We start from the raw sequence: 12,107 nt of genomic DNA, 5'->3' as shown, positions 1-12,107 counted from the left end.
TGTGCGCGATCGTGAGGCAGAAATGCCCTGCAAAGAGACATCCGGGGAGAGGAAAAACTCTTTCCTCTCCCCTGATGCCTCTTCGCTGCCCCAAACCCCCGCCAGACACTAAAAACTTACCTTTTCCCCAGACACGTAGGAAGCAAATAGCTTCCCGAGCGCTGGGTATCCCTGATGATGTCAGCGCGTGCTGTGCGCGCTGACGTCATCAGGGATTCCCATGGGGGGGGCGGGGGCGGCAGCGGAAGGTCTTCCGCTGCCCCCCAAGCAAAACAACGAAGATCGGAGACCCTCGGAGGGAGCGCCAGCGCTTCCCCCGAGGGTGGGGCTGATGACGAGCTGGCTTTGTCATCAGCGCACGGCAGGTAAGCGCCATGACGAGCCCAGCTCGTCATTAGCCCCTAAGGGGTTAAGTAACCTTCCTATCCCACCCCCTTAAACCCACCCCTTAGCCTAAATCCCGCCTGCCTGTCCCTGTCTCGTGCGAACACCCCAGGGGAAGACTGGTCTGTCGACCTCACTTCCACCGGGGGCCGCAGTCTGTCTGCAGCGTCTAAACTGCCGTAGATAACCCTGACATGGATTGATTGGTACACACTTCCGGTCGTCGTGCCATCGCCTCTAGCCTGCTAACCTGCTCGTGGCTGGCGTTTGACTGCACATGAGGTCCCATGGGGCCATGATCGACCAAGGGATAAGAGTTAAAAATTAAAATCTAGGGCATTTTGAACACATGACGCAACCCTGTGTGTCTCAGGATCCCAAAGTTGGTTCGGCGCAGACTTCTTCTCTGTTTGCCGTAGAGTAATAAAAGAGTTACTTTTGACTGTGGGTGTGTCTCAAAGACATGGCATATTCCATTTGCTGTCAGATCGGTTGATTCTAACTCTCAGTGCGGCCCTCTAAAAAATGTAATTATAGTAAACTGAGTGTGGTATCCCTAAGGGGGATTAACACTCACAAATGGCTTCAGGTTTTACGGATAGGAGGCATATATTTGCGGGCAACTATTCATTATAATAAATGTAACTGTCAGTCACAGTTAAGCACATACAGAGGTGGGGAAACAGGAACTGGTGGTTCCTGGTTGGTGGTACACTGGGGTCTCTCCTAAGTTACCCTTTATGTAGCGACCTAGTGAATGGTGGCTAACTACTTGGTAGGTTTTTAGTTGCGATGTTTGGACCAGGGTAGTCATATACATCTGGCAGTGAGTAAGGGAACAAAAACTTACAGGGTGGAGAAAATCCTCTAGTAGTATGGCTCACTTGGTGTTGGTACCTTAAATGGATGTGTCACACAACACATAGTTTCAAGTAAATTGACTCCAAGGAATGTCGTCGTTCAGACCCTCTATGTGGTTGCCCAGACAAAACACCCATCATTTTTCTTTCTCAAGTAAGCCACTCTCGGATTGTACTTGTTCAACGACCGTCCATAGGAGATCATCCACTGTGTGTGTTTCTGTGAGGTAATGTGTTGCCATCTTGGTGGTACTCCTCTTACACCGGGCGTTGCTCTTATGTTCACCAATCCAAATTTTAATTGGTCATGATGGCATGCCAATATACTCCAAACCGCATGGACATGTAATCATGTATATTACATTCCTACTTTTGCAATTCGTGAACCTTCTCTGTTCTCACTCACTTCCGTTTCTGAATCGGATTTATCTGCTTTTCTAGTGAGGTAGCAAGTGCTGCAATTTCCGCACCTGTGATGCCCCTGGATTGGGGGGGGGGACCAGGTTTCTTTGGGTTGTCGGCGGTCCTGTGTGTGGTCTCGTATGGACAAGCATGTCTTTCAGGTTTCTTCCCCTCTTGTGTGCGAAGATCGGTTTCTGTAGATTCAGATTCCCACAGTTCAGGATTGTCCCGTGCTTGTTTACAATGTTCGATATTTGGTTTGAGTGAGTGTTAAAGTCGTGACTCAAATTGGCCTATCCTCTTGATCTTTTTGTATTGTCTCTTCCCTAGAGAGCATCCCTGTTGTTATTTCGGGCACTTTTCATGGCTGTGTCGATGATCTTGGTGGGATAATTCTGATTTGTGAGTTTAGTTCTCCGGTCGGAGGCTTGTATTTGTAGTCATTCAGTTCTGTGCAGTTCCTCCGCAAGTGGAGAAACTGTCCGTAGGGAAGGTTCTCACGGAGGTGGCGTGGGTGGAAACTGTCATATAATAACAGACAGCTCTTGGCAGTTGGTGTGAAATGTGGGGTGGTCTTGAGGGTGCCTCTGTCTGGGTATATGTTCAGATCTAGAAATACTAGATTGTCACTTGACGTTGTGCTGGTAAACTTGAGGAAAGCATTTTGCTGGTTGAGCCAACCATGAAAGTTTCGGTTGAGGGGACGTCCCGTTCCCAGATCACCAGTACGTCGTCGATGTACCTTTTCCAGGTTTTGATGTTGTGCCAGAAACGCTTGTTTGGATGTAGGATGTTGCTGGTCTCAAGATGGTGCACATAGAGACCAGCCAGACTGGGAGCAAAAGTGCTCCCTATGCTGGTTCAGTGCTTCTGTAGATAGAATGCGTCCTTATATAAAAAGAAATTCTTAGTGAAGGCCAATGAGACACCCTCCATTACTAAATTCCGAGGTGTCTGGTAATCCCATGTAGTGGAAAAAAGGATCTCCGCGATTATGTTTAATGTCTCATCGTGGGGCAGACTCGTATAGAGGCTCTCCACGTCAATCAATCAATCAATCACTGCATTTCTAAAGCCCGCTACATACCCGTTAGGGTCTCAAGGCGCTGGGTGGGTGAGGGGGGGCTGCTACTGATCGAAGAGCCAGGTCTTGAGAAGTTTCCTGAAGGCCAGCAGGTCCTGAGTCTGTCGTAGGCTGGTAGGGAGAGCGTTCCAGGTCTTGGCGGCGAGGTAGGAGAAGGATCTGCCACCGGCGGTGGCTTTCCGGATACGAGGAACTGTGGCGAGGGAGAGGGCGAGGTTGGCTTAGCGGAGATTTCGGGTGGGGGTGTAGAAGCTGAGTCGGTTGTTGAGGTATGTGGGTCCGGTGTTGTGTAGTGCTTTGTGTCCGTGGATGAGGAGTTTGAAGATGATCCTCTTGTTGACAGGGAGCCAGTGCAGGCCTCTCAGGTGGGGTGTGATGTGGCTGCGTCGGGGACGTCGACGAGCAGTCGTGCTGAGGAGTTCTGGATTCGTTGTAGTCGTCTCAGGAGCTTGGTTGTTGTTCCTGAGTAGAGGGCGTTCCCGTAGTCGAGTCTGCTGGTGATGAGGGCCTGAGTGACGGTTTTTCTCGTTTCGGGGGGAATCCATTTGAAGATCCTGCGGAGCATTCGGAGGGTGTTGAAGCAGGACGCGGAGACGGTGTTGACTTGCCCGGTCATGGAGAGGGTGGAGTCGAGGATCACCCCCAGGTTGCGTGCGTAGTCTGTGGGTTCCGGGGCTGTGCCTAGCGATGTGGGCTACCAGGAGTCGTCCCAGGCTGATGGGGTGGGTCAGAGGATGAGGACCTCCGTCTTGTCTGAGTTCAGCTTCAGTCTGCTGTCCTCCATCCAGTCGGCTACGGCCTTCATTCCTCTGTCGAGGTTGGCTTTGGCTGTGTGGGGGTCTTCGGTGAGGGATATGATCAGCTGGGTATCGTCGGCGTAGGAGATGATGTTGAGGTTATGTTGTTGTGCGACGTGGGCGAGCGGTGCCATGTAGATATTGAACAGTGTTGGGCTGAGGGAGGATCCTTGTGGGACGCCGCAGATGATCTTGGTGGTTTTTGAGCGGAAGGGTGGGAGGCGGACGCTCTGGGTTCTGCCGGAGATGAACGAAGTGATCCAGGCCAGGGCCTTCTCTTGAATTCCGGCGTCATGGAGGCGTGCTGATAGAGTTTGGTGGCAGACTGTGTCAAAGGCTGCTGATAGGTCCAGGAGGACGGCTGTTTCTCCTTTGTCCATCAGGATCCTGATGTCGTCAGTGGCGGCGATGAGGGCGGTCTCGGTGCTGTGGTTGCTGCGGAATCCGGATTGGGAAGGGTCGAGGATGTTGTTGTCTTCGAGGTAGTGGGTTAGCTGTTTGTTGACAATCTTCTCTGTCACTTTTGCCGGGAACGGGAGCAGGGAGATGGGCCGTAAGTTCTTGAGGTCCTTAGGGTCCGCCTTGGGCTTCTACAGCAGGGCGTTGATTTTGACGTGCTTCCAGCTTTCTGGGAAGGTTGCTGTCTCGATGGAACTGTTGATTGTTTTCCGGAGGTGGGGTGCGATGGTTGTGCTGGCTTTGTTGAAGACGTGGCGAGGAAGGGGATCCGGAGTGGATGGAGTTCATGGTTTTGATGGTGTCTTCGTCGCTGACGTGGGACCAGCTTCCGACAGGTGCACTTGGAGATCCGGAGGTATTCGGTGAACCAGGCGGCTTTCTTGTTGGTGTGTTTGGTTATGGAGGTCTTGAGAGGGGCGAGGGTGTCGGCGCAGTCGTTGATCCACTGTTTGAGGTTGGTCACGGCGGTGTCTGGGTCGGTGGGGTCGGCGGGTGGTCTCAGGGCGAGGGTGGTAGTCAGTTGGTCCTTGGTGACTTTGCCCCAGCAGCGGCGTGGTAGCTGTTGGGTGCGGTGGTGTGTGGGGGGCTTCCTGAAGGTGAAGTGGACGCATCTGTGGTCAGTCCAGTGGGGTTCGGTGGTGTGGTTGAAGGAGACGTGTGGGCTTGTGGAGAAGATGGTCCAGCGTGTGTCCAGCGGCATGGGTGGGTGTCGTCACGAGCTGTTTGAGTCCGAGGTTGGCGAGGTTGTCGATCAGGGTGGTGGAGTTGGCGTCGTTGTTGTTCTTGTTCTCGAGGTGGAAGTTCAGGTCCCCGAGGAGGATGTAGTCCGTGGAGGCGAGGGCGTGGGTGCTGACAAGGTCGATGATGGTGTCGTAGAACTGTGGTCGCGGTCCGGGTGGTCTGTAGGCGAGTGTTCCTCTGAGGGTGGTGTTGGGGTCGGGGTCGGTGTGGATCTGGAACTGCATTTGCTCGGCAGTGGTGAGGGTGTTGTCGGTGTTGGTCGAGATTTTGAGTGTGTCCTTGTGGATAATGGCGATTCCTCTTCCAACTCCGTTGGTGCAGATTTCTCGAGAGATCTTGTAGCCCTGTGGGATGGCTATGGCGATGTCTGGTGCTGAGGTGGCGTTCAGCCAGGCCTCCATCAGGAAGGCGGCGTCGGGATTGGTGGAGTCTAGGAGGTCCCAGAGTTCGATGGCATGCTTGCGAGCGGAGCGGGTGTTGAGGAGGATGCAGCGGAGGTGGTTGGGTTCTCTGGCTGGTGGTTTGGTGGGCTGGATGCTGGTGAATCTGCAGTTCCGGCAGGCGAAGGGTCCTTGGGTGCGCTTCGGGGTGGCCTGGTAGCAAGGGTGGTCTCGTCCGGTGTTGAGTGCGTGGAGGTGCTGGAGTCGTAGTGCAGTCTGGTGTTGCGGGGGGTGCGGGGTCCAGGGGTTCTGGTGCTGGGTGTGGTCCAGGCGCATACCGGCGCAGACAGGCTTGCCTTTGGCGCGCCTTCGGCGCGGCAGTGGCGCGCCCACTGCGCGGCCTCCATTAGAGGAGTTGTGGGAGGGCGGAGCACCAATAGGAGTTGGTTGTTTGGATCAAAGGTAATGTATTGCAGCAGTTGGAGGACAGTTTTAGTGTCTTTTAAGTAGGTTCCAGTTTTTTGGATGAGGGGACTGAAGAAGGCATCAGCAAATTTAGATAGAGGCTCCAAGATAGAGCCTATGCCCGAGACTATTGGACGGCCTGGTGGCTGTTGCAGGTTTTTGTGGATCTTGGGAATGGTGTAGAAGTAGGGTGTCCTAGGTGATTTTTGAATCAAAAACTCAGCCTCCTTTTTAGACACCCAGTTATGTGCCATTGCTTCCTCCACCATCCCTGTTATCTGGATCCGTAGGGATTCAGTTGGGTCATTGTGTAGGATCTCATAGTTTCTTCTATCTCCCAGTTTTTTTTTACATTCGTTGTCATAGGCAGTTGCTGTCTGAATTACTATTGCTCCTCCTTTATCTGCTGGTTTAATTATGATTTCCCTGTTGGCGGAGAGCAGTTGCATAGCTTCTTTCTCGACCTTTGATGTGTTTTGGAAGGCGGTGTTGCCTTGCGGGGAAATATGCCCCAGTTCTTCCATGAACGCTTTTTCAAAAGCCAGTAATTCTACTGGTAATGTGGAATCTGGAGGAATGAAGGTAGACTTTAGTCGTAATCCTGTGTCAGAGGTTTCTTCCATGGTAGCATCCTTCTCTTTGAAGTATCCCCGTAATTTCGATTTGCGTACAAGTTCCTTCATTTTTGCATGTACCTTGAATTTATCCATCCTGTTACTAGGTATGAAATCCAGCCCTTTCTCTAGGACCCGTAGCTGTACCTCTGAGAGTTCGTATTCCGTTACGTTTACCACTAGTTGCCCCTTCTGCTGGTGGACGGTTCAACGAGGAGTATGACGGCCTCATTGAACAACCAGTCGTCAAACTCACTGAGGTACAGATACGGGTCTTAGAAAAAGGGCTGAAGTTCATACATTTATGGCTGACTCTCTCTGTCTCCCTGGACCGGCAATGGTTAGAGGTGGAGTAAGGGGAGAATGTTTTGGAAACACCTCCATATCAGCAAGAGGAGAAGCCTTGTTGTGTGCTGTGATGAACACAGCAAGTCCGAATGGTGCTGCCTTGAAAGTCTGAAGGCGGGTAACACATGCCACGGCCTCCTCCTGCCTCAGTGTACAGCAGGGCATTCTGTTAGATGGATACAAGGTAAAACGCCCATGCTGCAACATGAGTAAACAGTTTATATAAAGAAGCCTGTGAAACGTAAAAAGCACGGGTTATAGTTCTTTCACTTTCTCCTCATTTTAGAACTGACGCATTTTCAATATTATATTCAACAATGCCATGGTTGCTGCTTTTTTATTTTAAGTAACTAACAACCATTGACAAAGCCAATAGTCTTGGCTTGTTGGTGGTGTAATGATACTTGCTATATTATATATCTGGATGCAACGACGGAAACAACATAATACCAGTCGGCCCGCACACTATACTAAGCACAGATTTTTAGCCTACGTGTTTTAAGCCACACTCTTAATTACATCGAGCACCCCCTTTGAAGAGAGCCCCCAGTTTTTTTACTCCACTTAAAGCCCTGGAAACAACACCATGTCACTTCACGTCCTGGCACTGTGCATCATGCTTGACTCATAACTTCTAAGTTTTCAGATTGCCTCAGGGAAGGGGCATAGTGAACTCTCCCCCACCCCACCCCACCCCTTGCTTAGGAACTACAGCAGAGTGAAGTTCTTGATGGGCTTTTTTGTACGCAACTCTGTTGACAAAGGCTCAGCTCTTAATGTGAAAAGGTGGGTGAGTAAATACTTGAAGGAATGTGTGAATGGCTGGATGGATTAGTGAAAGTATGAATGGATGAATGAAAGGGTGAATGGATAGATAATGTAAGAAAGGATGGATGGATGAGTGAGTGAGTGAGTGGAAGGACGGATGAGAGAAAAGGTAAATAGATGGATGTATGGGTGGAAGGGTGAGTGAAAGGATAGATAATGGGTGGATGGATGAGTGAAAGGATGGTTGGATTGATGAATTGATAAGTGAAAGGGTGAATGGATAGATGGAAGAGTGAAAGGCTGGATATAAGCATTGATGAGTGAGTGAATGGGGTAGATGGACAAAAGGATGAATAGATGAGTGAAGAAGTGAAAGGTAGGATGAATGAGAGAACACATGAGTGAAAAGATGGATGAGTAATAGGGTCAATGAATGGATTCATGAATGGATGAGTAGATGGGTGGGTGGGTGGATGGATGGATGGATGGATGGATAAGTGAAAGGGGGATGGAGAGAGAAAGGGAGGATGAATGACTGAAAGGGTGAATTGGGGGAAGGATATGCGACTGGGTGGATGGATGAGTGAGTGAAAGAATGGCTGAAAGGGTAAATGGCTGGATGGATGAGTGAATATATGGATGGGTGCAAGAGTGGATGGATGAGTGTACAGATGGATGGGGTGAAAGGGTAGATGGGTGAATCCTGGATGGATGAGTGAAAGGGTGGATGGGGGGATGGATGAGTAAAATGATGGATGGAAGAATACATAATGGATAGGTTTGCAAATGGTTGAATATGTTTGGATATAGATGGGCACACAGATGGAAGGTCAAAGACTGAATGATAGATAAAAGAATGATTATACTTTGTAGCACCCATTAACTTAAGTAACATTTCCTATACATTGATTTTCACATTTATATGAGTCGTTGTCTCTATATAATGTGTGTCTGATGTAATGCACTCTGACACCCTGCCCTACATACTTGGGATGAATAACACTATAAAAGAAATTAAATACACATGCGGGAGGGTCTATGTGAAGAGGAGGGGCACCATTGGAGGGTGGTATCCATGCGAGACTGGCCGGACCGTGCATTGGGTGATTTCCTGGGAGGCTGGAAAGGGGGGCAATTTTGTTACTGGGGGCTGGCACTGCAAAGTTCCTTGTATACCCAGTAGTTTTCAATCAACAATAAAAGTGGCCTCATTTATATTCAGGTGTGGTTCACCATTGTCTAGTGACTAATGTACCTGCTGGAGCGAGATTCGAGTTTTGAATTGTCTAAGGTAGCAAGCTGTGGGCATACTGAAAAACTGTGAATTGCACAATTGTCTCAAACTAATATAAACTTATTTTGACTTGTACTTAAGTGGTTGTCTATTTAATTACTTATATACTATTGCGCGACCTCCTCTGACATGTCTGTAAAACTTACCTTTTATCCTGAAATTTTGTCCTGAATTTTGACCTCCTGTCCTGAATTTTTGTCCTGAATTTTGACCCTTTGTCCTGAATTTTTGCATTTACCATCCTGAATCTGCACCCATGCCAGTAGGTCACCCTATCTTAATCTGTCTCCTCTTTTGTCCCCAATTAAATGGCTTTTACTCTCTCGTCTTCATCTTCCTGCTCCTGTCTCCAGTCTCTCTCTCGTCTTCCACCCCAGTATTGTCTGCTTCTCAGCTGTGATTTGACTCTTTTCGCCTCCTCTTTTCTGCAAGATCGGACCCCTCATGTCTCCTCCCATCACTGACTCACCTGCTTCAGTGCAGATTTCCATTTCTTCTCTCGCTGTAGTTCTTCGATATTTGATCTTTTACTCAATAACTCAGCGCTCTTTGTACGCTTTTGTAACCTGCACACATATCACTTTTTCCTCCTGTAATGTACCGATTGCTCCTCTTGTATTTTGGTTGCCCACTATTGTCACTTTTGATTCATGTAACTTAACGTTTGCTTTTGTAATTTGTTCACTTGTAATTTTTCTCCTCATGCATCATTGCTGTTCCTATTGTGAAGCGCTCTGACACCTTCGGGTAAAGTCCGCGCTATATAAAATCGCATAAATAAATAAATAAATAAAAAATAACTCCACCCGCCTCTCCTCTCTCGTGATGTCACCAGGGGCCTGATTACGAGTTCCGGGCTCCTGGCAGTGCAAACTCTGCATGCGAAAAAAACACCAAAGTGCCATAACACCCCACCAGCACTGTGGGGCAGAATTACAAGCCCCTGGCGCCACTTTGCATCCCTTTTCCCATGTTAAAAATGACGCAAAAGTGGCGCAAGGGGCTTGTAAATCTGCCCCTGTACATTTACAAGTCAATCCTCGTGCAATGGGGAATAACTGCGCCAAACCGTTTTAACAGCGCACCATTTCTCACAGTATTCCCTGTTCTGGTAGGATTAACAATGTTTACCATCTAGGTGATAAATGTGAGTTGTGGGGCAGATGTTGGACAGGTAAGGGATTTGGGGGTGTTGGGAGGAAATGAGAAGCAAGGGGAAATAGGTGACCCACAGGGTGGGGGGTTGGGGGCATTACATGCTCCCTCTTGCAGAGAAGAAATGCCCAGTAAGAACGAGGACGAGCAGTTTTATGAGCTGTATTTTTTTCCTACTGCAAAATTGGGTGCAGCGTACCTGCACAATGTAAGTCTGGATGCTGCAACACCGGCCACTTGTGATTGGACAATCAGGAATTCAACACTGCCATTCTGCTCACCACAGCTTCGAATATTAGACTTCCTCTCTCACCCCTATCTCTGAGCTCCTTCATTCCCTCTCACCCTTCATGCTGTGCTCTCTGTCTCTCAACCTATCAGTTCACTCGTCTTATCCCATCCCTGTGTACAGGTTTCTCTGTGAATAGCACTCTTTACAGTGCATGCATTTACAACGCAAGTCGTTACTACGACAAATTGTTACGTCCCATGCTATACAGCGCAAGTCGTTACAACGATATGCGGTAGGGGGGCGCTGGAGTTTTGAATAGTTTAATTTACTATTCCAACTCCAGTGTGTGCAACAGTAGGGAAGGTGTTGGATTGAAAATCCAACAAATTGAACATCTTCCACCCCCTACCGCAAGTCGATGTAACGACTTGCGTTGTAATGGCATGCAATGTAACAATGCATTATTGTAATGACTTGCATTATAAACGCATTGTTTGTAAACGATGTGTTGTAAAGGTTGCTTCCCTTCTCTGTCTGTGCATCCCTCCACACCATACTTTCCCCTCACGCCATTACTGTGTAGACTTTCTCTCACCCACCCTATATCTCATTTCCCTTCCTTTTCTTTATTTTAACCTTCATGTATATAGTCTGCTTCCGACCCTATTCGTACACCTCTCCCCCTCCCCATATGCCACCTTTAGACTCCACCTGTCTTCATCCTCTCACACAATCTGCAGGTGTGTTTGAGGCGATGGGCTCCCGGGGGACAGTGAAGCCCAGCGCAAATGACTGAAGTAACAGGACCTGAATGGTGTGGTAACAAGGGACCCTCCTCTGCTGCTCAGTGGACTAATGCACCCGCTCCATTGATCATGGCGGGACCTCATTGCTACTAGTTTAAATCCTGGTGGGTTCACTCAAACTTTTATCCTTCTGAAGTTGATAAAATGAGTACCAACGAGTTGGGTAAGAATAAGGATCTCTCAATGGCACCAGAGGACTCATCAGGGGTGACCAAATTCCCTCCAAACATTTTCAAAGACCACGAGGCAGAGCACTTCCTGGTGGCTCCTCCCTACCACTTGAGGCTGAATAGACCTGCTTTGTCATTGGATGACTGGAACCGCAGACATCCAATCACAAACAAACTACACTGAAAGCTGCGCCTCTACTTCCCATTGACTCCACCTGGTAAAGACTGCGCTAAAACCCTTTACTTCTGATGGGGCAGAGACTGGGCACAAAGATGTCCGAGGTTAGAAAGCCAGTGGCTTTGGTTCTTGAAAGCTCCATGTATCCTAGTGATTTCCTCCTAAAGATGTATGTCTAACTCCAATCACCAATGTTTCTTACATCATTTTTGCTTTTTTTTCAGCCACTACATCTACACCTGTGACAAATGATGCCGCGCTTGGGGTAACCATGTGGTCATCTCTGACCAGGCTGATCATCCAGTCGTCTCTGACCGGGCTACTGGTTTTTGGTGGCATTCTGGGATGCTGCCTTGCTTCAAACATGCCACACAGAGTGGAGGAGGGTGCGATTGGAGGGTCCTACAGCGAATAAATAGCTGGTTCCGCATCCTACGTGAATCGTCACTGTCCACTCTTGACTATTGCTGCACTGATAACCTTTCTTGCAAAAAAACCCCACCAATAATCCTCGAAAATGCAGAGATCTGCCTGGACTGGTGAGCAGAAACAGCATTACAAAACACTGTTGTAAACATGCACTGGTGGCTCCCACAGCAGGGATATGCATTTAACCGATTTATATTGAAATAAATATTGAAATCCTGATTTTTGTTAATCCTCTTTGTGTACATTAAGAGTGCTTTCATCTGTACACTGTGTAAACAACCGGCAGCAAGTACATTAATAGGTCAAAGCCTCCCAAATAGCGCTGCCGCCCGGTCGCAAAAGACTTATTGGGCACATGTGATAGCTGACCTGGAATCCGACTCTGCCCACTCCTTACTATTGGCCTTTTGTTTTGTCATTCTTATTTTCTTGCTTTCTAATCTATGGTTTTCTTTGTTGTAGCCCGCCCATCTAGCATTTGCCCCTTTCAGTGGTGCATGGCCTATTAATCATCTCTCTGATTGGCTCCTTTTATCCTTCC

At 48.7% G+C, this 12,107-nt stretch overlaps 1 protein-coding gene across 1 annotated transcript in view; it reads left to right on the top strand.

Moving 5' to 3' along the window:
- Positions 1–11,713, top strand: part of LOC147717843 (natural cytotoxicity triggering receptor 3-like) — a 179,067-nt gene extending 167,354 nt beyond the window's left edge. The window contains exon 3 of the mRNA XM_086920570.1: positions 11,362–11,713. Within this exon, the coding sequence (XP_086776696.1) occupies positions 11,362–11,552 (191 nt within the window). The 3' untranslated portion in view covers positions 11,553–11,713. The remainder of the gene's footprint in view (positions 1–11,361) is intronic.
- Positions 11,714–12,107: the final 394 nt, after the last annotated feature.

This window comes from Lissotriton vulgaris, chromosome 5, assembly GCF_964263255.1.
Source record: "Lissotriton vulgaris chromosome 5, aLisVul1.2, whole genome shotgun sequence".
Lineage (NCBI taxonomy): Eukaryota > Metazoa > Chordata > Amphibia > Caudata > Salamandridae > Lissotriton > Lissotriton vulgaris.
This window is presented reverse-complemented; position numbering and strand designations above follow the sequence as displayed.